Source organism: Microtus ochrogaster, chromosome 2 (genome assembly GCF_000317375.1).
Source record: "Microtus ochrogaster isolate Prairie Vole_2 chromosome 2, MicOch1.0, whole genome shotgun sequence".
Taxonomy (NCBI): domain Eukaryota; kingdom Metazoa; phylum Chordata; class Mammalia; order Rodentia; family Cricetidae; genus Microtus; species Microtus ochrogaster.
This window is the reverse complement of record NC_022010.1, coordinates 59483553-59511291: the sequence shown is the minus strand read 5'-3', so window position 1 is coordinate 59511291 and position 27739 is coordinate 59483553. Positions and strand designations below refer to the sequence as shown.

At 34.1% G+C, this 27739-nt stretch overlaps 1 protein-coding gene across 4 annotated transcripts in view; it reads left to right on the top strand.

Moving 5' to 3' along the window:
* Positions 1–27739, top strand: part of Dzip3 (DAZ interacting zinc finger protein 3) — an 81546-nt gene that overhangs the window by 23475 nt on the left and 30332 nt on the right. For 3 of the 4 annotated variants that reach the window (XM_005345042.3, XM_026786191.1, XM_026786190.1), the window contains exons 7-17: positions 583–707; positions 4382–4496; positions 7404–7523; positions 10220–10321; positions 11960–12052; positions 12861–12913; positions 20640–20716; positions 22352–22969; positions 24443–24475; positions 25937–26106; positions 26787–26831. In XM_005345042.3, the coding sequence (XP_005345099.1) occupies positions 583–707; positions 4382–4496; positions 7404–7523; positions 10220–10321; positions 11960–12052; positions 12861–12913; positions 20640–20716; positions 22352–22969; positions 24443–24475; positions 25937–26106; positions 26787–26831 (1551 nt within the window). The remainder of the gene's footprint in view (positions 1–582; positions 708–4381; positions 4497–7403; positions 7524–10219; positions 10322–11959; positions 12053–12860; positions 12914–20639; positions 20717–22351; positions 22970–24442; positions 24476–25936; positions 26107–26786; positions 26832–27739) is intronic. The other variant, XM_026786193.1, reaches the window with a different exon arrangement.

The window sequence follows — 27739 nt, the reverse complement described above, 5'->3', positions numbered from 1 at the left end:
CTTTATCTTTGCTTTTTACCAGTCCTTGCTCTTTACTAAATTTTATCACACACACATGCAACTGAGGCATCTATTGTTAGAACTAATTCTAATCTTTAACTGCAAGTCTATATTGTGTTTTTCTCTTCAGAAGAAACTATACCTATGGTCAGGAGTCACCCACTTCCATTTTGAAAAGCTCAACATATTATTCTCTGATAAGAATTTAAAAAAAAATATTACATTCTGATAGTGGTTATACCTGCTTTTATTTGGCAGACAATTTTGTACCATTTTATATTCAAAAATTGTCACAATTTTCCTTTGAAATGGTTAAAAATGTAGTTATGTTTTTCTGTTTGTTAGCTATGTTAAATGCCTAGTAACTCATCTTTATAATGAATTTCAGATATGTTAAAATTATGGATATTAGCATATACATAATCAGATGATTGCATCATTATTCCTTTCTTAACGTCTTAGCCATCTCTTCAGTCTTAATTCTTAAATGTGTTCTAAATTTTCTAGTTGCGGAATGAATATCTAATGTAAAGGAAAAAGGCATTTTTTACACAACCAACCAAATCTATTGTGTCACTACAGGACTTCATAGAAGCTGAAAATAAATTTCTAGTGATGAAGATGGTGATCCAAGAAAATGAAATTTGTGAAAACTTTATGACTTTAGCTTATTTTGGACGTGGTTTACTTCGATGCGCTCAGAAGAGGTAAGAATTTTCTTTAGGTGTATCTTCACTGGTTGCCTTTCATTATTGTAAAGTAGGAATCACATTTGCACTGGATATCATTGTTCATAAAATCTATAGTCTCAGAGTTTTCTTTTCTTCTTCCTAATTCCTGGTAGTTAATAATTCCATTTGCTTGGTAATACTTAATGTGGAACCTAACAGGCCTTGGCAATGTGAAGCAGCCCATCATCAATGTTAGTAATATGGGCTTAGAATATGACGACCTGGATTCAAATACATTTTTTCTACCACTTACCCTAAGAAACTTAGTTTTGCTAAGCCTGATTTTTCTGATATCTAAAATGTAACAAAGTTTAATATCTATATCATAAAAATTTTATGTGGTGAATAACAGTGCCTAGTTCATGATAATTGTAGTTACTGACATTCTCACCACTGAGATTTTTAAGTATAAGTGACCTGAGACAGAATTGGAAGGGAGTTAGCATGTCTAATCCCTGCAATAAGAAGACAGAAGCAGTAGGATAATGACTTCAAGGTCAGCCTAGGCCATAGAGTGATACTCTCTCCTAACAACTTAAAGCAAACAAATGAAAACAAGCAAGTTGAAAGGTCCAAGTACTGAGTGTTGAGAATGCTAGGTATTACGTATTTTAGGAAGGTGAAATTATAGAGAAACCAATGCAAATTCTTTGTTCACTTCCTCTATGGCTATTCGTAGCTTTTGTAGCATCAATCATTTATTTGATTTATCTTAAGCATCTATCCAAGGATTGTGCTTGGTCCTAGGGATACAGTACTTTATAAAACATGATATAGAACTAAAAGTATTGTGAAACATGTAGGTTAATCAAGTAATCATTCAAAATACCCAGTAATGAAGAATGAAACATGTTTAAGAGCTGTGGAGGAAAACAGAATGAGTAATTCAAGTACTTATTGGTACTCAAATGATCTAGAAAATAAGCAAAAGTCTAAAGATATAATTGTTGGCTGATATATAAGGGATAACTAGGAAAGGGAATGCTGCTGGCAAGAATCATTGCAGACCTAAAACTACCATGTAGATAGTGGTTTATTCTGTTTCGGATTTAGTTTCTATCCTCTGGCATGGCTCTTGTGCTAGAAAATCAGAGTCTTCCCACTTCCTAGTCACTGAGTCTGGCTAGAATGACGTCATCAGTGTCCCAGTGTTAGAATGATGCTTTGCAGAATGTAAAGATCCAAATGGAAAGATGATTCACTGATAGTCAGATACTTAACATAAATCAATACAAAGATGTATACCTTTCCTGAGAAAGGCAAACTACTTTTTCTTCTCTCTTGATTGGTCTTCTATATCATTGACACAAAAAACTCTTTAAATGGCAGAATCATCACTTTCTAAGTTATTTTTCTATGTTTTAACTGTTTCTCCAAGTTCATTTTGTCTTTAAAAATGGTAGGTTATAGAAACTTTGGTTGTAGTTTTGACTCACGTGATTAAACAAACCAACTTATCAAAAATTATAATGTTCAATACAACTAATGCTGGAATAAAATAAAAGTAAACAAAACCTGCTGGTCGAGTAGCAGAAATAGTAGATCTTGAAAGCTGACAAGTAGAAGGGACATGACTATGCGTTCTTCTTCCCTGGACTATAGAGGAGCTTATCAGAGTCAATGATGCCCTTTATATTTCTTAGTGCATCAGTCAGTGTTTCTTCCAGGAACATTGCTTGTGATTGCTATATACAGCACAACTCCAGGAACAGAAATGACTCAGGCATTGAGGGAATAAAAAAAAAATAGGGAGACACATGGACCAAAACTGTGATCAGGTGGTCTGGACTCCTGGCTGGAGAAACCACAAAGCCCTGGAAAATAAGCATGTTTATTATATAGATCTGAACAAAGAAGCAGAATTATTACATACAGCTGAACAAGGAGGTAGAGTTACTACATAATTGTAATAGTTCAGATAATCAATGACATAAGGGTTTTTTATGTAGCTGGATCAAGGAGACAGCTTTAGCTAATGTCAGTAGGAGTAGTCTCTATAGTGGAACATTCTTTAGACTGTAAGTATCCAAAGGGAGAAAACTACATTGCACATTTTCTACACGCAATTGTCAGCACTCACACTTGTCCTCCAAGGAAGGTTTTGCCATTCTTTTGAGTCTGTAGCTATATCTTTGACAGGATCATGACCAAATTCACTCAGGGCTTTTTACACTCCCAAAAAATGATAGGTTCTGCGTTTTTACAGAGCAACCCTGTTAGAACCCTTTGAACCTCCTGATTCTATTAATACTATACCAAGAAATTTCCAGCCTTTGTACCTCATTTACTGTTGACCATAATTGTATCAAGTTTCTGAAAGCATGTTAGGATTGGCTTCGGGTGTTCCTACAAGAATAGTGAATCATTAGATGGGCAGTGGTGGCACACACCTTTAATCCCAGCACTCAGGAGGCAGAGGCAGGTGGATCTCTGTGAGTTTGTGGACAACCTTGTTTACAAGAGTTAATTCCAGTACAACTAGGGCTGTTACGCAGAGAAACCTTGTCTCACCCCCCCCCCAAAAGAATAGTGAATCATGACTTGTATGTGAGTTGTCCTATATCCGTATCCACTTCCTCATTAATTAAGGCTTGTGTTTTTCCTTGGTTTCACATTCTTAGGATCTACTTCCATGTTTCTTTCATATCAGTCATGTTGGACAATTACTAGGTGAATATATATGTGTTTTATTCTTCCTGGACTTGGTCTTTGATTTTCATCTTGGGCCATTATGTCTGATCCTAGCTGTCATGGTCCAAGGGCAGTGAGTGAAGAGAGAAAAATCTGAAGAAGATAGTCTTCTTCTCTTGGGATATGCATCTCTGATGGTATTTTTTAATGATCTCTAAATAATGGGGGGGAGGCAGCTGTATTCTAGCAAGGAAGAAGAAATCCTTCCTAGTCAAATTGGTAAACAATAATTCATACACTTGCAATTTCTGAGCACATTCACTTACGTATCCTCATTTCAGATATCTAGGTCTATTTATTCATTATCAAACCCCTAATTTTAGAATAGTAGTCCCGTTGAGGCTCGGCCTGAAGTCTTATTGCAGGTGCTTTACCTTTTATTATAAAATTCAGGCCTCAGTTTTGACATGATACAATGTTAGAATTCTTTAAATTGTCATAGCATAGTATTCTTCTAGCTTTTACAGAGTGTCCTGATTTGATAATAGCCTGTCAAGGCTGTGCATTTGTTTACTTTTATACTTTGCCCTATCTTCTAATTAAATTTGACCCCTAATTTCAGCACACATTGAGTATAGGAAATGAGAATCAATTTAAATGCTGCCTTAGAGGCCTTCTGGCTTTCAAAGTGCATGCTAAACTTATAGTTGGCTGACCTATACCTGTCATTCTCTTTCTTCAAGGCCTCCAAGACAGTTAACAAAAGCCAACCAACTCTACAACCCCTTTAATTACCATGGCCCCCATACTGTTCAAGCTTGAGCTACTACATAACCTAGTGCCTCCCCTCCTACCTGTATTTCATCCCAGTCTACCACAGGTGAGAGTCCTAGTATTTGTATTTCTACAGCATGCCAGAGGTTATCACCACCTTCGTTGGGTTTCTGGTTCCCTCATTGATAATCTATATAGCACCTGAGTCCAGTTCAAACTGACATTTACTTTAAACTGCCTTGCAGGTATAATGGAGGACTACTAGAATTTCACAAAAGCTTGCGAGAAATAGGAGATACAGATGATGATTGGTTTGACGTAGATCCTACAGATGATGAAGATTTCCCTACAACTTTCAAAGTAAGAAATTATTAAAAATAGTTCACAACTTGTGACAACTCAAAGTAATCTTTACCAAGTAACCTTAAAATCAAGTGTCTAATATTCTATAATACATTATTTTATTGGCAATATTTTTTGTGTGTAAGAAAGAACTTTATTTTATTACCTGGTGAGCACATTTAGATAAAAAAAGGAATCAGTGTCACCATTTTCAAGATACAAAGACGAGTAGCTCAACTAGCCTAATATTTATCTTTTAAAAACACATGTTTAATAATTAAGTTTTTTATATGATTGTATTTGCTATTTTATTTTTGGTTTAATTTGCAAATTAATAAATCATTTGGTTAGAAAATACTTCCTTTATCTATAAAGAAAAATTAATTTTACTCCATTTTATTCAAATGGAGAAATTATTCCTCTCTCCCTTTTAATTGCTTCTCTATATACATATGGATGTACACATTAATAATTTCCTGCATGTTTATTAAAATTGGTATAATACACCAAGTTTTACTCTGTGTCTACTAGTATGTATTATTGAATATATAGTCTAACCTAAAACTTTGCAGTTTTTTCATTCTTACATAAAATTCTCTTTGTATATTCTGATAGCATTTTGTTAGAATAACATATGGTAGATTCATGAAGCCACTGCTATTGCATGATAAAGGTGTTGATGGTTGTTTCTTTACTTCCTCTTAGTACAGAAGAGTGTATATTCATTATAAAGAATGAGAGCTTCTATCTCCCCAGACCTTCTGACAGTTTTAATGCAGAGCCATTGAATTGCTTTGTTTAAAGTGGAAATAGCCCTATGTTTCTCTTGGTAGATATTTCAAGAGCAAATCTTTCACTAAACTTTTACTTTAAATATTTTTGAATAATTACATTTTGTTTTGCCTTTAAAGCTAATAGCATCCCTGAAAATCAAGAGGCATATTGCATAGAAGTTCAAAATCAGGTTTCAGTTGTCAGAACTGAAAGGATAAATTTTATAAACTTCCAATCAGAATGATGTTTTTTAATATACATTTATGAGTAATCAGTAGACTGATTATTTTGTGCCACTGTCAAGATAAAAAGGACTTTTAATGGACTTAACTAAATAATAATTTTGTATATTTTTAAAGTTTTCATATTTGTTCCTATCTAAACAGTCCCCAATTGTTTTTTTTTTAATGTTTTTACTGTTTTCCTCCCTTCAACTATTTTCCTTACTATTCAAACTTTTAGTTTCACTTTATTTCATACAAAGAAGCTTATAGAGGCAATTTTATTGAAAAATATTAAAAACTAAAGACTTAAAAGTCCAGTTTTTGCTTCATTGTCTGCATCTCTAATTTATGATCTTTAGATAGTCATTTTCCCCCTCCTTACTTGAAAGCTTTCCTAGTATTTAAATGCTTTTAGGTATTGTCTTGCCCTTCCTGTATAACAGTTGTGGGACTAGAGAGCTCTCTTATATAGATATCATCTCCTTTAAGTATACATATGCTCTCCCATCTCCCATTCACACACTTCTCCCATCTTACTGAATTTTGTTAAATTGGCCTCACCCTGGGGATGATTTTTATCTTTCTCTTTTCTGTGTAAAATTCTATGTCTCAGAATTGAAGTTTTACACTTTAGGCCTTCTTTCTTGTTTTGACTGGTGTAACTTCAATACGAGCTTAAGTGCTTAATAGGGAGCTAAATTTTTTGAAATCTTTTAATTCTCAAAATAATCTATTTTTGTGAACTTTATATATGCCTTGCCTAGACATAGAATTGTAGGTTCAAATAATTTTTCCATCATTAAAAATTTTTCTTGGTGCATGGAGAGATTGTTCAGTGGTTAAGAACACTGGCACTTCTTCCAGAAGACCCATATTTAATCCCAAGACCCAACAGCAGTTCATAACCATCTATAACTCTAGTCTCAGGGGATCAAGTGCCCATCTCTGCCCTCCATGGGGAATCTACACAAATGGTATACAAACATAATACAGGACAAACAGCTTAACACATTATATTTTTTCTCCATTATTTTCTATCGTTTAACCTTATTTTAAAAATAATCTGATGTTAGTCTCATTTTTAGCTTTTGACATGTAACCTATTTTACTTTTTCCATTTTCTTTTTAAGAGTTGTTAAGGATAAATTCTCAATTTTTTTATTGTTTTGATGCTTATTAGTCATAGTCTTTGCCCTATGAATAGACAAATTCGCTAATATTACTACTTTTTTTGAGTGTTTTTTTTGTTATTGGTTTTGTTGTTGTTGTTATTTTGGTATATTTTCTGTCAGATTTTTGTAAAATTTATATATGTTGTTACGGTTCATTAAATAACCTGTAAAGGGTTACTTTTCATATTGTATATATTCATAGTATATTGTTACTACTTGATATAACATATTCTCTCTAAAAGGTATTAAGGCCCTTGTCTAACTCAATATAATATAATTTGCTTAAAGTTAACTAGTTTAAAATGAGAAAATTTATTCCATGCTATGACTTGGCATTGGAGAAATATTTCTGTATCATTCTTCTGCCCACTGTGCCATTAATTGTCATATTGCACCATTGTAGTAGTTCCGCTGTCATTGTGTCTTGATTGGCTCTAATTCTGAAATAAATGTGGATACAGTTCCTGATAAGAACATGCCATGGCTTAGAATATGGAAGAGATAAAGAGTTTCAAACATGGACTTGTCTACTTTCTATCTGTAAGATATCTATTTTTTCCTAGTTTAGGGCTTTTCTATTTATTTACTTTGGACTAGATAAATAAGTTGTGTTACTGTTATACATACGTGCATACACAAACACAGAGTAATTTAAAATGGGATCCTTGCATATGTTACTTAAGGTAAATCTTGAATATGTTTCTGGCTTACTTTATTATAGATAATTCACAAGAGTATGTGTTTTTAAATTCTAGGATGTTCTCAATAATTTTATCCAAACAACTGAAAGTAATATAATGAAACAGACCATTTGCAGTTATCTTGATTGTGAGCGCTCTTGTGAAGCTGACATTTTAAAGAACACTAACTATAAGGTAACATAATTATCAGTTAACGATTTTAAATGTCATAGAATATAAAACAGTTAACATTATTTTAGCAATATACATGAAAATACTATGTAAGGTGTAGGATGTGGCTCTTTGTCAGAGCTCTACTGAGGTAAGTGCAGGTTCCTGGATTTTGTCCCTGCTCTGTGGAAAAAAAATTAAAGAACAGTATTTACTTTAATTATAATCTGATATAATTAAGAAGTAGTTTGTCTCTGAGAACATGTATTCACAGTCAATATTAATTATATTCTATGAATCAGTAGAAGAATAGGTTGGTTTTGCTGAAGTTTTTGTAATAATCACCTGCCTCTGAAGTTATGGCTATTTGCCCTTCATTCATACAGTAAAATAATCTGTTCTCTATATTTTGACCAGTTGTGGATTTCTGAAATAATCTCTGTTGCAAAAAGAAGCTTCTTTGATGAGTGGTAAGAGCTACACTTATCTGTGGGAATAAGGATAAATATTTAGACTATAGTTAGATATTGTATTGGTTATATGTTGGCTATACAGTTAGAAAATGACAATGATCAGTTCTCCTTTGGGGCATGTTACCTCTCCAGCCAAGAATATTTGGCTAGGTTCTACTGCGAAGCATGAGTTCCCTCCCACTGAGTAAGCCTTAAATCCAATAGACAGCTTTTGGTTACCCCTAAGGTAATATTGCCAGCATTGCATCATTGTGGATATCTTGATGGGGTAGTCATCATTGTGGTTTATAGCTGAGTAACATTAGAGTTTACTCTTCTTCTTCAGCAGCTTTTATAGTACATTCTGGTAACCGTGAACAGCGGAATTTAGGGAGGAGGCTTCCAAGTCATTTCTTGCTCCTTTGCTCCAAATTCTGTGTCTGAAATTAGAGGTGTCTGCAGAAATAGGGCTTTATCTTAAAGCTCTGGAAGTCAACTAAAGTAAATGTCAATTTTTTGCATTGTTTTTGGGAACTCTTCTATTCCTTTGACCAGCAACTGGGAGGGAGTTTTCTTTCTTCTGTCTGTCTCTGTGGTTTTTGTCAGATATGCGTGGCTTTTGTGGAGAGCAATATCACCCAATGTTACATAGCAGCATTTACACACACACACACACGTGACTATGGAGTGCCCAGCCCCAACTGATATGTCTGCCACATACCCCCAAAACTTAAGACTCAGGTAAAATCATTAAAAAAAATAAGAGGTGAAAAGATTATAAGAGCCAGAAGCCAAGAAGCTACATAGTGTTCCCTACACTTGACAGGGAAAGTACACCCTTGAATATTAACATGTGGTTGCCTAATAATGACAGAAGTTGACCTGCCAGTGCAAACAGGGAAAATTCCACATGGTCCCTTCCCAAGATGGCCAATGTCTGCTGAGAAAGGGATGATCAGTTTCTTCCAAGGAGGAGCTGCAGCGTAGATTATTCAGTCAGTCTTGTGTACATGTACAGACTAACAACACTAAGTTGAGCCAATAGTTTGTTTATACAGATGTGCATATATATGCACACTGTGTACATTCAGACATGTGTGTATATGTACAATAATAAGAAAAAGATGAATTTGAGAGGGAGGAGGCCAAAAGTGATGTTAAATGCAGTGCTTACGAAGTTCTCAAAAGTAAGATAATAAAAAGATAAATTTTCTTCTGCTTTATAATGAAAAATGGTAGAAATTGGGAAAAGTGACATGTATACTTAGAAGTGATCAATTCTCAGGGCTCATGTTACTAAATAAGTGATCACTCTCTCTCTGTGAATCCTTGGGTGAAGAAAGTAAAAGTAGGAATGTGAGTCACTTTGATTTTGTAATCTCTATATCAAGGTGAGAACTATCACTCTCAGTACATGTCAGATTCTGCTTCTGAAATAAAGTGGCTAGCATCTCAACTGTGGGTTTCTCTGCACAAGTAGGACAGGCATAGAGATGTAGTATTCAAGTCTTTGGGGCTGTGGTAAGTCAGTCTATGATTTAGAGTAGCTTCAGGATTTCAACCAAATGAATGTCATGTAGTATCAAAAGTTCTATTTATAGTTGAGACTGTTGTAATCTAAGGAGAATTCCTATTTAAAGGAAGTAGTTTCTGGAGAGAGTAAAACAGTTTATTTTTGGAAAATATAGTAGACTTGGAATTCTTTCACCAGGTCTCCTGGGAGGTTAACAGAGGAATTCACAGAATAATGGCACAGAAGTGGGTTGAGCTGGAGGAAAAGAGGAATGTAAAAGTGGGGATGCTTAGATAGCGTGTTCCACAAAAAAAAAAAAAAAAAAAAAAAAAAAAAAAAAAGGAGGTTTTGTTTGGAGAAATAGGCTCAGGCATCTGCAGACAACCGACAGGCTCCAAAGCCACAGAGAAACCCTGTCTCAAAAAAAAAAAAAAAAAAAAAAAAAAAAAAAAAAAAAAAAAAAATTTGATGGTGTTTGTTATTTTCTTGTACCATAGAATATGGAAAATTTTACATTGCCTAGTTCAAATTATTGCCCTCTCTCCTTTTTTATTGTCCTTATTTTTCTGACTTTATTAATTCTACAGTAATCAGAAGTTCATTTGGTATATACAAGCTTTGCTAATAAATTCTGAATGTTGTATAAAACAATATTATAATAAAGTATAATCTATAAATTATAGAATTTTAAAATGACTTCAGATGGTATTTCTATGTTAACATGAATTATATTTCTGTATCTATATTTTTCCAAGGGATTTTTTCAGCTAATGTGCAGTAAAAGTTGCTGTGTTTACTTCCATAAAATTTGTTGGAAAAAGTTCAAGAACTTAAAGTATCCAGGAGAAAGTGATGAGGTATTGCACTGTCTCCCACAGCACAGCATGTCACTCCCTTCCCCGTGTTCTTTTTGTGCTCACACTCACTTTTTCCTCCTTTCCACCTTCAGTTCTGTCTGGTGTTTGTCTCCTTGACACTCATTTTATGGGTAAATTCAATTTGAATGTTGGAATAGGAAAAGAAGAGTTAGTGTTCAGATATAGTCGTGTCAGTCGTGATAGAGTTAGTGTTAAAGTGAGATCCAGAGCTTTTTTCTGTATTAATTATTCGTTCTATTGCCATGGTTATTTTGTGACTTTAAGTTTTACAAATTTTACATCATGTAAACAAGAAAAATGCTCTTAAGCAATAGTGGTACAGTAGAAAAGAACATTGGACTTGGAGGTGGCAGATTCGGGATCAAATGTAGGTTGAACCAAGTTCCAGTTTTATTATATTAGACTGGTAACTACACCATTGTGACTAATATTTATCAGCTCTGAAATGACAGAGAGGTGTACATATTTCATAGGGTTTGTGGGGGAGTGAGCAGATAAAGGCATATAGCATATTTCATGCTATAAAAATAAAACATATAAGGCATTAACGTGATACATAGATACTTTTAAGTCCATGTAGTTGATGGGACAATTGGTTTTTCTCAGTATTAGACAGAAAAGTAGAGAAAATAGAAATTAACCAGAGGAAATGGCAAGATCAGGGCCAGAAACCTCACTGTTTTTATTACTCCCTTTTCTCTAGAATCCTTAAGTAGCTTATGGAAATTTAATACACTTTGTGCTGAGTATATGTTACTTAAAGTTTCTTTTCAGGATTATCTTGTATTCTTTAGGCTGTATTATAGCTCCTTAAGGGAGAAAGTAGAAAGAAAGAGGTAAGGAGGGAGGGGAGTGGAGAAAAATGAATACCTCAATAATTTTTTTAAAAAAATTTAAAAAGTTTGAATCTAAAAAATTAAAGTAAAATGTTACAACATACATACATATTGATAAAAAATATATTGAACAGCTCACTAATTTTTTGTAGGAACTTTGATTTTATTTAAATAAAGATTGATAACTCATTTCACTTGCTCTGCTTATATAGTGACTACTTAAACATTTGAAATCTCTTACTATCTGTCATTTCTACTGAGTAGTACATACTTAGGTCGCACAGTAAAGTCAAGATCAAAATAGTAATAAACTATGAATTCTTATCCAGAAATAGTACTTATATTTTTGTACAAATCTTAATAGATTTTGTCATGCATAAATTACTAAATAATAACTATCCACACATGCACTTACTCTCAGCTGACACACCCTGGAGGCATCCTTACCCATTCTTTTATGGACATTATTTCATGCCAGTGACCATATCACTTAACAAAGGTCTAATTAATATGTAGACCTAATTCTTCCTGGGAAAAACATTAAGTCCATATATTCTAACAGTGTTGTGTTGTAGGGAAGTATAAGTGTGTATTTGGGGCGAGGTGGGGGTGTTTGGTAAAAGCTGTTTTTGAACCTGTAACTGAACAGCTCACTTTTAATTTATTCATATCATTCAGTTTGTCACACAACATTATCTGCTTCTAACCTTCATTGCTTAAGTGCCTTAGATTTGTACAATGCTGATTTTATAATTTTATGTTTTGCTATGAACGATTTTAGAGTTTTAGTGGGAAAAAATGTTTGAAAGATGGATGTGCAGGTGACATGGTAAGGATGCTACAATGCGATGTACCTGGAATTGTCAAAATTTTGGTGAGTGACTTTTCTTGCCTGCCTTCTTTGTAGTACTATTTTTGGCATATTCTTAACAATAACAACAGAATCCTAGCTACATTCTAGTTTTGGTGACTCAGCTCTCTGCCCTTTTTATTCCTGTTTTATCTGGTATATTAAATGATCTTTAAGTATAAGAAAATCTAAACAGTAGAAATAGATAAATATAGCATCAATGAACTAGTGGTGAGGAATAATGATAAAGTATGATAATTTAACTACTTCTTTCCATTTAAATTCAAAATAAATTTAGACTTTCTGACTCTTTCTCTCTTTTGGTGGAACTTCAAGTTGAATAAAGGACCTCAACATGCTCAAAGTATACCTTACTGCTAAGCTCTATCTCCAGGCCCTGAACCATTTAGTTTTTAAATAGCTATCTAATGTCTGTTTAATGTACATCTGTTACCTGTTAAATAAAGCATAGTACACATAGTTTTTAATTCATAGAATATCTGAAATTTTTAGTTTAAGATAAGCAGAATTAAAACTAGAACTATAAATGAAACTTATTATTTGTCTTGCTATTTATGGTTCTTTTATATCTTAAGTTTCTTTTATATTTCAGTGTCAGCATTCAAATCACATGATAATGTTAAATTGACTGCTTTTAAGAGCAACTGTAATTTGTCATCTGAGTGGTGTTTTATGTTGTTTAGCTTGTGTCCTTTGTTTTATAGTCAATGTGCTTTTATTCTAAGTATCTTTTTGTAAGTATGGAAGTTAAGAACTTAAAGAATTTTGAAAATTGAACTATTTTAGGGCTTTTTTTCTCCATCACTTGCAGTTTGAAGTGGTGAGAAAGGATGAATATATAACCATCGAAAATTTAGGAGCAAGGTAAGCTTGAAATAAAATATTGTTACTTTTTTCTGAACATTTCTGTGTTTCATTTGTTCTTTCTGTTTTCTGTCAGTTTTAGGGCATCTATTTAATAGTATTTGTTATGAAAAAAAATCACAGTGAGTTCTCATTTGTTTCTCCTTCTTTTTCTACTGTTGTAGGTATTTGCATTTTAAAACAAGGAAGGAAAAATTACATGGTTACCACTAAGTGTACAACTAACCATTTTCTGAAAACAAAACATATTTCTTAAAATAACATTAAGTTTTTTGTTATAATATAAAAACTATTTATTTTTCAAAGCTTATGTAGACATCAAAGCTTATCTTAAATTTAAAATCTTCCTATTTTGTAGGTAAACAAAACACATTGCTCAAGAGTGTTGATGTATATGCTAAGGAACATATTTTCAGAGGCATAGAATATTGCTGTGGAAATTAGAAGCTACAGTTATTAAAACATTATTCTAACCCTTCTCTTTTCTTAAATATATTAGTTGAGCGGTGAGTTGCATGTATATATTCATATGGCAGTGTGCATGTGCATTCATAGGCCAGATGTCAACACTGAATGTCTTCCTTAGTGCTCTTGATCTTTTCTTCTGAGACAGAATGCTGGCCAGTAAACTCCAGAGATTTGCCGGTCTCCCCTCTGCTTTTGCTACTCTCTGCAGCTCCTCTTCCTCCATCTAATTTCATCTACATCCCATATGTGAGGTACAAGATGGTAATTGTCTTTTTCAAGAGGCCGTGTTTCTTTGTTTTTTTTTAATACAGTATTCGTTGGTTTCATCCATTTTCTTGTGAATGATTTGATTTAGTGCTTCTTGTGGTTGAATCTTACTCTGTTTTTCTTACCCATTCATTGTCAAGTGGCAACCTAGGCTAATTCTATGACTTGACTTCTCTGAAAAATGCCATTATATCCATAAATTTAGAAGTATTCTGTGGTATGCTGACTTTCTTTCTATCTTTCCTTCTTTCTTGATTTTATTGAGCTATACATTTTTCACTGTTCCCTTCCCTACCTTCCCCCCACTTAAGCCCTCTCCCAAGATCTCCATGCTCTCAATTTACTCAGGAGATCTTGTCTTTTACTACTTCCCATGTAGATTAGATCCGTGTATGTCTCTCTTAGGGTCTGCTCTAGCCTAGGTTGCTGACCTAGTCCTTCTGCAACTGTCCCTGCTCTGGATCAGTTCCTGCTCCCATAAAGTTCACCGTCCAAGGCCACTCCAGCCCAGGTCCCTGGCTCAATCCTGCTCATGTGGAGTTTGCCGTTCAATGCTTGCTCCCGCCCAGGTTGCTGGCTCAGTCGTTCCTACACAAATGTCCCTGGTCTGGATTTCTTCCCGCTACTGCGGAGCTTTCTCTCTCAGGCCAGCTCTGGCCTAGGTAGCTCAGCCCCACTCCTGTGGAGCTCCCCAACTCAGGCCTGCTCTGGCCTAGGTTGCTGGCTCAGTCCTGCTACTGTGGAGTTTATCATCCCAGGCCTGCTCCTGGTTGTTCCTCTTTCTACTCACGTTTGCTTTGTCTATTTGGGGCTCTTTATCTATATGAAATTTAGGATTCTTTTCTTTAGTTCAGTAAAAATTATTAAGGAGTTTTTGTAAATATTGCATTGAATCTTAGAATGCTTTGTATAGTATGACCATTTTAAAATTTCTTCTTAACAGGTCTGTCCTTAGCCATGCTTTTTTCTAAAGTCTCTTGTTTATTTAGCTTTGACTAGTACTTTTTAAAGAAAAGAATTCAAATATATGATTTTTGTGTTTGACAATATTTCAGAGGCTTCACATTCCTTTTAGGATCAATGCCAGTCTACTTCGCTTGTTTCTATATTCACCTTGTCCTGCTGAACTCACTATATCATCTCCTACCATTCTGCTTCGACTGTATGAATGAGCTTCGTGTAGTTTGTTGAGTGGAGAATTTTACCTAGAGGTAAAACACTCAGACCTGGCATTAAATATTGTACTTTTTTGGGTTTTGCCTAGTTATTGAGAGTGGGAGTTTAATCATAACTCCTTCTTTGCTTCTCAAAACATGTACTAATGTTTATTATACTTGCTTGCATATTAGAAGATAATAAGCATTTGATAGTCAGTGAGGGTATTTTTGTATTGCTTGCTGGTTTGCTCCCAGACCACAAAATATTACCTGAAACATAAGATTCTGAATTCTATTATTCTCCAATGTATAATATACTTTTGTTTTGATAGGTGGTTAATATGACTGATTTTAAACTGTATAGTTTGTTTCTTGGGTGGTAGTTTCAGTAGATATCATTGGCCTTTGGATGGACTGTTTTAATTTTGCAAGCACTAGGTGATTAGCAGGGCAGACGAGAATTTCTAACTCCTCCTAAGGTAACTCTGTCTATTCATTTCACTGATTTAATTTTATGGTTTCTTTAAGCAGGAATTTTAGGTTTATAATGATGTAATAATGTCACTTCATTTCCTGTTTTTGCAGTTTGGATCTTTTCTCTCTTTTTCTTAACTATTCTAAATTAAAATGTTTTTTCAATTTTACTGATTCTTTCCAAGAATCATGTTATTTTTTTCTCACTGTTTTTTTTCTTTGTTTACAAATTCTGGTTTGTTTGTTTTCTATTGTGACTAGTTTTCTCTATATTGCCCTGGCTTTGCTGGAACCCAGTAGACCAGGTTGGCCTAAGAGATCTGCCTCCTTCTGCCTTCTATGTACTGGGATTAAAGGCATGTGCAGTATTTTTAATGTTTGCTCTTTATTAATTTCCTGCTTCTGTTTGTATTGTGTTTACTAATTTGCTTCATATTTTCTTTTAAAATCTTTGTTTATATGGTGAATGTGTGTGTGCATACATCTGCCATGGCATCTATGTGAAAAGCAGAGGACAGCTTTTGGGAGTCAGTTCTCTCTTACCACCTGTGTAATCTAGGGATTCAATTTACAAACATGCTCACAACCCACTGAGCTCGCGCTCTCTCTCTTGCTCTTGATTGCCCATTTGCATTTGGCAAATTCAGAGAAAATACTCCATTATTATTATATTCTTGGTGAGTCCAAAGTTTTGTTCCTAATTTACTTCCTATCCTAACTTGTATTACCAATCCAAAATTATTTTTAAACCTCAAAATATTTTCTTTGATAAGTAATTTAGACTTTTATGTTTCTCAATCTTATAAACTTTGCATCTATTCTATAAGTTTCTTTTTTGAATTTGGTAACAAGGAAAACTATAATTATCTTGTCTTCAACTCCATTAGAGACCTGAAAAGGATGTAATATTATGTGAGTAAACAGGAAATGCAGAGAAAACAACTTGCAAAACTAGAAATGACAACGATATCTGTCTTCCTAGACAGTCACCTAAGGTTCCTCTGCAGTATACTGTCAGTAGTCTAGGCAGTGGTAGGTTCTTGCCTAAATGACTAGCTTTGTCACAAAGAAAGCAAACTCCATATGGAGGTTCTTCTTTGCCTGTCATCCTTTTATTAAGTAGATGGTGCTGTCAAGAGCAGATGTGTCTCAGTATCATGAAAAGCTTTATGTTATTAAACATCTTGAATATTGTATTCTGTCGGTCTCTGAAGCATATAAAGATTAGTTATCTAAAATATATATGTTTAACCTTGAAAAATACACCTAAAATAACCATAAGTTTGATTGTTATCAACTAACTGCTAACCTACATTTCTTAATTTTCTGAGCAGTTTATAATAATAGTTTTCAAGGACTAGAACTTTACCTTTTTGAATGAGCTGCTTAGGTACAATACTTTAAACAAGAGTAGAAACATATAGTGTAACAAAAATAACCTTAAATTTCTTTTGATATACAAAAATCCATACCAATGTAAAATATTTGAGATGAATAGTTTTCTTTTTATTTTGTGTTCCTATATCCCCACAAAATGATGACAAACATCCATTACCTACCAAATGATTGAAAATCACCCACCCCACCTCTTGGGAATATGGGTGTGTGTTCTCTAGACTTCTTCCTGTTGTCTGTGTGCCATGGTATCCCCAGGGGATCCTGAAAAAAAATGAAATACTGGGCAAGTCCTAAGAAAACTAGTTATAACACTTGTCTAGTTTCTGTTATAGGAAAGTGCATAAGTTATCTGAAGTCCTGGCGTGAATAATCTATGTGGCTGGAATTTCTCAACTAGCAGCCTTGAAGTGTTCTGAACTCAGAACTCTAAACAAACTGCAACAGAGGCACTGTGAAAGGCTTGATCATCTGGGTGTAGACAGAGACTACTTGTTCATTTCCCTACCACTCAGATCTGAATATTTACACAGAAACTATATTAATTATAACACTGTTTGGCCAATGGCTCAGGCTTATTCATGGCTAACTCTATCTTAAATTAACCCGTTTTTGTTAATCTATATGTCACCATGAGATTGTGGCCACCAGTAAGGTTTCAGCTGTGTCTTTCTCCTTCAGCAGCTACATGGCATTTCCTTGAGTCTGCCTGCTTTCTCTTCATGTATCTGTCTGGATTTCCTGCCTGGATTTACCCTGCTAAGCCATTGGTCCAAACAGCTTTATTTATCAGCCAGTACAAGCAACATAAATATGCAGAAGGACATCCCCCATCACCTGGACCACCCATTTTCATTGGTGTCTGGTCCATTTTTTTTTTCTGAAAACAATCTTTCCAAGGTTAACATACATATCTGCATTCACACAAATATGGACTGTGTTATCCAGCCAAAGGTGATTTTTTAGTATTTATCTTTCATCAGGTAAAAGATGTCTGTCCAACAAAACAAAACAAAACAAAACAAAAAAATAAAAACGAACCACCAGACGGTGGTGTCACAGGCCTTGAATCCTAGCACTTGGGAGGCAGAGGCAGGCAGATCTCTGGGTTCAAGAACAGCCTCATCTACAGGAGCTAGGACAGCTGTGGCTGTTACATAGAGAAATCCTGTCGAAAAACCAAAAGAAAAAAAATATGTCTGTCAACTTTGTAAGTTTATTTGGACTGTATAACCAAACCTCTTTCCGTACCATGTGAAAGGATGGCATGTAATAAGTCATGGAGCGATCTCTGTGTAACCAACAGGATTTATCATGTCTCATCCAGTCTTAATGCTGTTCCCATGCCCTTGGATCACCATATATCTCACCTGTCTTACAGTTTTTCTTGGTTTATTTCTTTATGCCTGTAGCCAAGATTTCCAGGGGCTATCCCCCAATCAAATCTAATCTCTATTAATTTTGAAAGAATCCACAGCCTTTCATTTCCTGTGGAAACAAAAGCATAACCTCCTCAGCACAATACATTTTATGAATTCTATTTTAAAGTTAAGATATTCCTAAAGTATGTTCCTTTTAGAATCCTGTGTCTCTCAGCAGCTGTTATTCACTCATTAAAATTCAGATAATTCAAAGTCAGCAAAGCACCATACAGGTTCCAGACTCTCTGTATTTCCCATCTTTGTGTAGCTTATTCACTTACTCTTACCTTTAAAGAGTTTGCTTAATTGGTTTTAAACTATTTGTTGTTTCCTGTCTATACCCATTTTCTTTTCTCTTTTAAGCACTTATGTACACTGTAACCTGTTTTAAAGTTTTTGTTTGTTTTTAAGTCTGGACCTGTTTTACTGTGCACCTATAGTGTTCTCTGAATACACGAGCCCAACCTTTAACTGCTAAGTGGCAGCTAGGCCCTCCACAGTATGACTCTGGAAGTTGGCTGTGCACCATACTTGAGTCCATGAGAACTGAGCTTGCATTTAACCATCCCCATTTTAGGAATTTGGTGCCTGCACTATGACTCTCATTTTTACTTAATTGCGTATTTCTACTTAGTGTGCCAGCCTCTCAAGTTCTCCACTGCACAACAGTGCTTCTTAAAGAAACCATATCTGTTTTGTTTTTTTTTTTTTTGTTTCAGTTTTCATGCACTATGTGAAAATTTGGGCCCCACATTGGGTACCAATTTACATTTAGTTTCAGTGTTTTATATCTGTATCTTGACTAATTGAAAAAGTAATCTGCTGTCTTTGGTTTATCTTTATTTTTTTTAGCTGTTTTATTAGGTGCTTAAATGCACATCATTTATGTAGTCCCACACTTAAAATCTTTATTATCCCTCATAATCCTACTTCAGATCTCTTTGTCTGGTATTAACATTTGCATTTTTTATCCATTTTTTTCAACCTATGTATCTCATTGGAACTTGTTTTATTTTTGTAGATGGCAAAGATTATCTCTTATTTTCAATTTTAAATCTTTGACTTTATTAATCTTTATTCATACATATTTTAAATACGTATATTCTGCAGTTATTGAGATTATTTATTTAAATCTATATCTTATATTTTTTCCATCTCATGGTTTTTTATTTGTGTGTCTTAATAGATTTTGTGTGTGTGTGTGTGTGTGTGTGTGTGTGTGCGCGTGTGTGTGCGCACACTTGTGTGTGTAGGAGCTTGTGAAAGTCAGAACAGATGTTAAATCCTATAAAGCTGAAGTTATAGACAGTTGTGGGCCACATGTTGGTGCTGGGCACTAAACTGGTGTCCTCTGCTAACACAGTGAGTGCTCTTAACTGCTGAGCCATCCTTCCAGCACTGCTGTCCTATTACTTTTCATGCTGGTCTTTTTGTTTTTAAGTGTTACTCAAGAATTTCTAGTATACGTTTCTAACCTAGTGTAACTTGTTTTCAAAGTTGCATAATGTATTTTTTGCTTATAATAAGTTTTTTTTTTTTGTGGGGAACCTGTATATAAACACATTTGTATTTAGTGCGTTCTTAAACTATATATTGTGTGAATCATTTGTGTTATTTCCTTGCTGTAACTTTGTTTTATAGCAACACTTAAACACTACTATTACTAGATAATTGTGTTACTTATCTTAAACTATATAAAGAGTGCTAAAATAAATATAAATATGTGTGGAATTTTTTCATAACATTTACTTAGAACTTCTAGACGTTTTATGCATATCTTTAACTTACTAGATGCTGTTAAACTTTCTTTCCACAATAGTTTTACCAATTTACATTTCCTATGACCAGTCTTATATAATTCTTTTTATCTAGTTTTTTAACAGTAATTCATTTGAGCTTTAGATTTTCCATATAAAGACCAGGGATATGATCCATTATCAACAAACAGTAACAACCACAAAGTGCACTTCCTATTATTACTATCTGGTATTTGTTATGTGGGTTAAAGTTCATTTCAAAGCTAAAATACAGTTTTCACTTATTCACAGCATTTACCTGTTTAGCAAATTTTCTCGCTTTTTCTTCCATTCCTTCCAATTACGTTAACATTATTTTAAGAGTTTTTATTTTTTAAATATCTCTTGAAATTGAATAAGTTGTGTAACCTTTAGTTATTATTTATTTAACTTTTCTGATCATGATAGTACATGAAAGAGTTCCGGTTTGCTGCTTTTTGTCTTTAAAGTGGGCATAGAGGAGCTGAAACTATTAATACTTTTATTTCTCTCTTTCAGCTACCACGTAGTTCTTGCATCATAGAATTCTTTTTGAATGAACATTTTTAATTCTGTGTTCTTCTTGTTACAATGAAATTACAGTGTAGCCTTGTCATTGCTAGTGGCTTTTATTTGTATTCAAATTATCTTTTCCCATTCCTTTCAAATTATTTGTAGATAGAAGAAAAACATTCACATCTGTTGGTTATATCAAAAATGTGATCTCACTTTGCTACTTTTCACTATAATATTTTTTTTCTACTTACAGTTACAAGAAGTTGATGTCTCTGGAATTAACTGACACTGATATAAGATCAGAATTTGATTTTAAATTCAATACGAAAGGTATTACTTTTTTATACGACTCCTACTGAAAAGTATTGTGGAATTATTTACTGTCTCTGTAAAGTATCATTCATAATTGCAGTTATGCAGTTATTAATGATTGCTATTCACAGACATCAGGTTTATTCCACCCAATAGTTCTTGCTGTATTCTAGAACCCCATAGACAATAAAACATCAAGTGTATGGCCCTCATAATGCTTTGGCATTCTATGGTGAGACATGTTAACTCTAGAACATATTAGTATATGGTAGGATTTACCTCAGGAGAGTTTTCATCCAGCTCTTACCTTCTTGTTACTTAAAAAAACAAGCATGTAAGCAATCTAAAAGGGAAGGACTGAACATTTTGGAGCTTGGGTCAAGTATTCTAAATTCACATGCCAGCTCTTTAGAAGTGTACCGTGCACAATTCTGTTCATCATTGGAGACCATATTGGTCCCTGTTTCCATGGAAGAAGAATTGGGGTCAACATCTCTTACTAGGGAGACTAGATGCCCCTAATGCTAGTGTGCTCTGTGCTTGGCAGTGTAGAGAAGGCCTTCTGAGAAATTTCTCTTACATTGTGCTTGTTTTCACAGGGCATATCAAGTTTACTAAGCAAAGTTATTCATTAAAAATCTCTTAAAATACAGAACCGTGAAGGAAAATAGTAAAGCTGTATTTTTATGATAAACACACAGTTTACTGTTCACACAGAAACTAAATACTATCATAGACTGAATTTCCACTACTTTCAAACCTACTTCAGCCTGCTTTGCTTTGAAGTTTAGTTAAACTGGAAAGTATCAAGTAATTTAGTCTGGTTCTTCATTCCATTTCATTGTTAAAATAACAATACAATTATTAAGTTTATTAGAGAAGTCCTTATATCCTATAATCTAGTGATTAAAAATCAAACAAACAAACAAATAAAAGAACCCCCCCCCCAAAAAAAAACCAACCAAACAAATTCTCAGGTGTCTATTCAATAGGTAGGTTTGTGGTGGTATCCAAGATTGTGCGTGTCTCAGGTAGGTGCTGAAGCTTCTGGTCTATGGACTGTACTTTTAGTAGCAACTCATTAGATAACTGTGTTAACTAATATGTATTTGAACTATCTAATATGATAGACAGTAGCCATGTGTAGTTAAATCTGCAGTGACATCAAATAACCTTTAAGTCTCAGTTGTTGATCACTCATTGTGTGGTAGACTGTGCATGTACCATTTTTGGCATGGCGAGTTCTACTGGACAGTACTGACTTCATGTAAAATAAAAGTAAAAATATTTATGTAAATTATATTTAAACTTAGAAAATTGCTATTCCTTACATATTCCAGAATTTTCAGATCTACTTTGCCATTTTTTGCCAAAGTTAATTTACTTAAATAACATAGATGGTTGATTGAAAGCCTTCTCCTGAGTTAGAGGAATCTTCAGTTTCTTCTCTTAGAAGCATATTCCTTTTGACTAGAGTTTTTGATAGGTAGTCAGAGAGCAGCATGCATATGGAACACTGATATGGTAAAATTACTTTTACTTCATTCCTTGAAATAGTTCCTGACCTACAGGAACTTCGGGTGCAATGTGAGAGACCACATAGAAAAAGAACAGTAATATGGATTGTTTTGACTTCTCCAAATTCATTTTCAGATGAAATGCCTATCTTCAAACTTGATTATAATTATTTCTATCATCTGCTTCATATAATTATTATTTCTGGTACTGACATTGTCCGACAAATATTTGATGAGGCTATGCCACCCACTCTTTTGAAAAAAGAACTGCTTATACACAAGAATGTGCTGGAACCCTACTACAATCATCTTTGGACCAATCACCCTTTGGGTGGATCATGGCATCTGCTTTATCCCCCAAACAAGGAACTACCACAGTCCAAACAGTTTGACTTATGCCTCTTATTAGCACTCATTAAACATCTGAATGTATTCCCTGCACCCAGAAAAGGCTGGGATATGGAACCACCGTCTTCTGATCTCTCTAAGTCTGCAGACATTCTGAGGCTTTGCAAGTACAGAGATATCCTCCTCAGTGAGATTCTGATGAATGGTCTCACTGAGTTACAGTTCAATTCAATTTGGAAAAAGGTTTCTGATATTCTTCTGCGCCTTGGAATGAAACAAGAGGATATTGACAAAGTCAAGGAGAATCCTATTGAGAATATCTCCCTTGATTATCATCAGCTGTCCATTTATCTAGGCATACCAGTACCAGAAATCATCCAGAGGATGTTATCCTGCTATCAACAAGGTACTAAATCATTACTTCATAAGCCAGCAAACCATTTTTGAGTGTCTGTTCTGTGTTTAGGTATACTTACTTTGTTTTCCTATTTAGTGTTTTAGATCCTTTTATTCAGTATGGAAGACAACTAGACAAGAACCCTTGATGTATAATTTAGAAGTCTTAAAAATCACAACTACCCAAATTGTGTGTGTATGTATATACATATATTATATATATACATATTTGTATTTGTATACACATACTTGAGTAAAGAGCTTTGAGTAGTCATTAAGTACAGAGCATTTCAAGTAATTTTCACTTTCACTTAAAGAGTTTATGGTCAAATACCTTTAATAGAGGCTTTTATAGTAGCTTTTTTCTCTGTTGTTAATTATTAAAATTTCAATTTTTATTTACAGGTCCAACATCCACTATCTACATGAAGATTTCTTTCTTTTTAACCTTTAATATTTAATCTCTAGGGTCTAATACAGCCTGTTACATATCATAGATAGTAGATTAATAGACTAGGACAGGGAATGGAGTCATGTTTGGAGTAAATTTTATGGCTTAGAAGACTCAAACTTTCAGTGGGAACATGCTATACATTTCATGAATTCCTTCACAGTCTTTAGACTAATAATAAGAATTGCTGCTTGTAAAATGTTTGTTTAAGTGATGATGGGTGTACATCTGCAACTAATGCAGTTACAACACAACCCCTGCACCTAGGGCTCAGGGAACACTCCAGAAGAGGGTGCAGAAAGATTGGAAGAGCCAGAGGATGAGGAAAATGGCTGTGAAATTGTGCTTTTTAGAAATGACAGGGAAGCATCACTCATGACACCTTAACAATATAACTGCTTAATCCAGAAATGAGAAGTACAACTCCAGTAGATACACTAATATGGAAGGAGGAAATCTCTGGAGGGACCCACCTTGAGACAAAGAACTATGTGCAACTAAGGTATTGCTCAGAGTAGGAGAAATAGTGTTCCTCAGAAATGAGTTCCCTAATTGGTTATCCAGTACCTAAAATCATATGCCAGTAACATTAAGTGGATTGAATAGATCATATTTATATGTAAGCATATGTAACAATAACTACTAAAGAAAAAGTCCATGATTTCAAAAGGGAGGAAGCAGGGGGAAATCGGTAGGAGAGGAGACATGGAATGGGAAAACAATGTAATTGTATTTCAACCCCAAAAATAAAAGTTGTTTGTTGATGCTCCAGGTTTTGACTATTATGAACTGTCTCTCTTTTTTTTTTTGTTTTACTACTGTTTTTAAATCCTGGATTTATAGCTATTATATGATAGTCAGATTATACCTATCTAAACTGCATTAGCGAGCAGTGCTGCTTCTTTTCTAGGTGGTTATGGAACAGATAAATTCTCTATAAAGGATTTCTGGCATTTCTTAATCCTGGTCAGATACTGGTTGGTTGTGCTTGCAATCACATTCCTAATTATTTTTTTTCTCTGTTTGTCATAGGAATTGCTCTACAGTCAATAACAGGCACTCAACGTAAGTACATTTAAACCCAAAATGCATAAATGACCTTTTTACTCATAAGACATAAATATGGTTTTGGCATGTATTTAGATAAACTATATACTAAACTGTACATTACCCAAAAGCTTACATAAGAATTATATGATTATACTGTTGGTCAGCTGATCCTAGTCTCTGCCTTACTCAAATTTGACTTTAGTGCTTTTCACGCATCTTACTCCAAGATGAGGCTCAAGATTTTTATACTCAGGACTTAAGCAGGCAGAAATGCCTGTCTGTTTGTTCTACTTGCTTAACTGTGCTGCTTTATGTAGCTTTATTGTCTTAATAAGCCATTGTCAGTAGTTGTGTATTGCAGGGACAGGTGGTGAATTGCTAGTTTTCACTTCCTTTTTTTTAAAGATAGTTTTTGTTTTTGTTTTGCTTTTGTTGTTGTTCTTATAAGCAGTGTTGTCCAAGCTATGTTCAAACCTTCTTCCTGTATTCATAAGTATCTGGATATCTGGAACTGCAACACATGACTTCCTACCTGGTTTAGTAATTTCCATTCAGAGGTTTAAATAATAAAATTTAGGGGGCTAAAGAGATTGCTCAGTGGTTAAGAGAACTTGCTGTTCTTGCAGAGGACCCCGCTTGAGTTTCCATCACCCATAGACTGCTCATAATCACCTATATACCTATATACCTCCAGCTCCAAGAGAATCCATACTCTCTTCTTGACTCTATGGATACCCACACAGACAGACACACACACACGGATACAAGCACAGTCATGCACATGAACACATACAAATAAATCTTAAATAAATAATTATACATTAAATTTACATTCTCAATGTAATTTACATTCTCAGATAAAAGTTTTTCTTTAGAAAACAATACCATGTGTTTGAGATTAAAGTTGGGCCATCTCTGAGGAAGTTTTAAGGCTGAATCTTTGGGACAATGAAGGAGAGAACAAGGATGCAAACAAGTAGTCATATAATATGGTACACTTATATTTTATGAAAAAGTAAAAGAGAAAATGATAGTTTTTCCTTTTCTTTATGTCTCATTTATTTTTTATAGAATAATATTAGTTGCATTTTAATAAGGTCAATGGCAGAATTTAAAATACCTAAAACTTGGAGTTTACTTAAATATTAATATTTGATTCATATTAGTTTGTTCCATTTTTATATGCATGCCTGTGTTTTATGAGTAAGCAACTATTGCAATTTTCATATAATAATTAAATGTTTATATGCTCGCCATGGTGCAAATGTTGAAGTCAAAGGACAACTTTTTGGATTGGTTCTCTCCCTTTACCATGTGGGTTCTGGGAATCGGGCTCAGGTCATCAGGCTTGATGGCAAGAGCCTTTACCCACTGCATTGTCTTGCTGGTCTAGCAAGTATTTTTATAATTATAATAAAAGATTGAACTTTTCAAAACTTTGCCACTAGATTTTATACCTTTCTCTTTACTATTTAGGTATTGATATCGAAGAGTTACAGAATGATGAAGAAGAGTTGAGTCCACCTCTAATGGAATACAGTATAGATGTGAAATCAAACACTGAAATGCAGTTAGCAGAACTAAATAAAGATGTAGCTTCAATACCTAGTGAATCTTCAACAGAATCTATTAAAGATCTTCTGGAGGTACAAGGTTTAATATTTGAATTTGAAGAACTTATTCTGCATGTACTACATTCAGAACATTGAAGGCAACAGTGCTCACACAGAGTCTGACTGGAATGACTCTTTGCTCATTACTTACTACCATTCAGTAATGGTGGTACTTACAACATCCTTTCGTAATTGTTTTACCAAAAGTCAAGCTCTGTGATAGCTATGGGAGTATGTTTTTTTTTATTACCTATCATTGGAAGTACATTTGGGAGAGGAAAGAGGGAGAAGATACAATAAGAGTAGAAGAGATAAAGAAATAAGAATATTGAGATATTTCGATGTCTTTAACACAGAAGTAGAGATTATCATCTAGATAAACTCTAGATGGCTTAACAGCTACTGTATAGATACTGATTTATTCTTTGGCTGAAACTTTTACGTGTATGACTATATTGTTCCTCTTTAAAAAGTTCCTTTCTCTCTTTTTTTGTTGTTATTGTTTGGTATGTGTTCTGTGTTCTTTTTCAAGGGTAGAAGATTGAGATTAAATCAAATATAATACTTGTTTCCATAAAATTGTAGAAAAACATGATCTATAAAAATCTAGAAAAATAAGTATTAGACAGACTTCAGTAGTTAGAAGAAACATTAGATAATATCCATTGTACAGCTTGACTTACATACTAAATAAATGGTTTATTTCTTATCAGGTTAAAAGTAAAACAAAGAAAAAGAAAAAAACTAAGAATAAAAAGGTAAGATGCTGCATTGACATTGTAACAGAGGGATGTCTGATTGTGAATACCTGAATCTTAATACATGAAGTCACAGTTAGAACTTAAATTCTTCCAGATGGAGATACAATACTATTTATTCAAAACCTTTTAAAACATAAATTTATATACATCTGTGTTTATAAAGTTAACTGTCAAATGAGTCATTTTTCATTTCATTAATTTCCGCAATATGCTCTCATTTTTAATGATGGCTCTAGTCAGATTTTTCTTTGGGCCAACAGTTCACAAATAATAGCATGGAGACTTACTATTTAACTATGAAAGCTCGACCTTAGCTTAGACTTGTTCCCCCTAGCTCTTATAATTTCAATTAACCCATATGTTTTATTAATCTACATTCTGCCATGTGGCTTTTCCCTCTTTCCCATTCAGGGTGTCTGACTCATTCTATGTCTCCATGGCATCTTTTGCATGCCTCAGTTCACCCTTCTCTTCTTTTGTCCCATCTGTACCTCCTGCCTAGATAGTACACCAATCGCAGTAATACATTTTCATACCGTGTACAAATATCCTTCAACAAATAGTTTCTTATTTTAATAGCAGTTTTTTTTATTATATCCCCACTGTATTTCAAAGTTTTTTTTTCTCAAAGCTTTAAAAAAATCTTACATTATCCAGTCCTCAGACTTTTGTCAGCTTCTAAAAAGAAAAGTTACTGTATAGATCATAGATGTCATTAAAACATCTCTGATTTGCTTTGATAAGTATAAGAAAATGGGAACTTTTTAATGGGGCATATGGCTAGTATTTATGCCATGTAAACTCTGAACTTTGTGGATAGTGGCGCACGCCTTTAATCCCAGCACTTGGGAGGCAGAGGCAGGCGGATCTCTGTGAGTTCGAGACCAGCCTGGTCTACAGAGCTA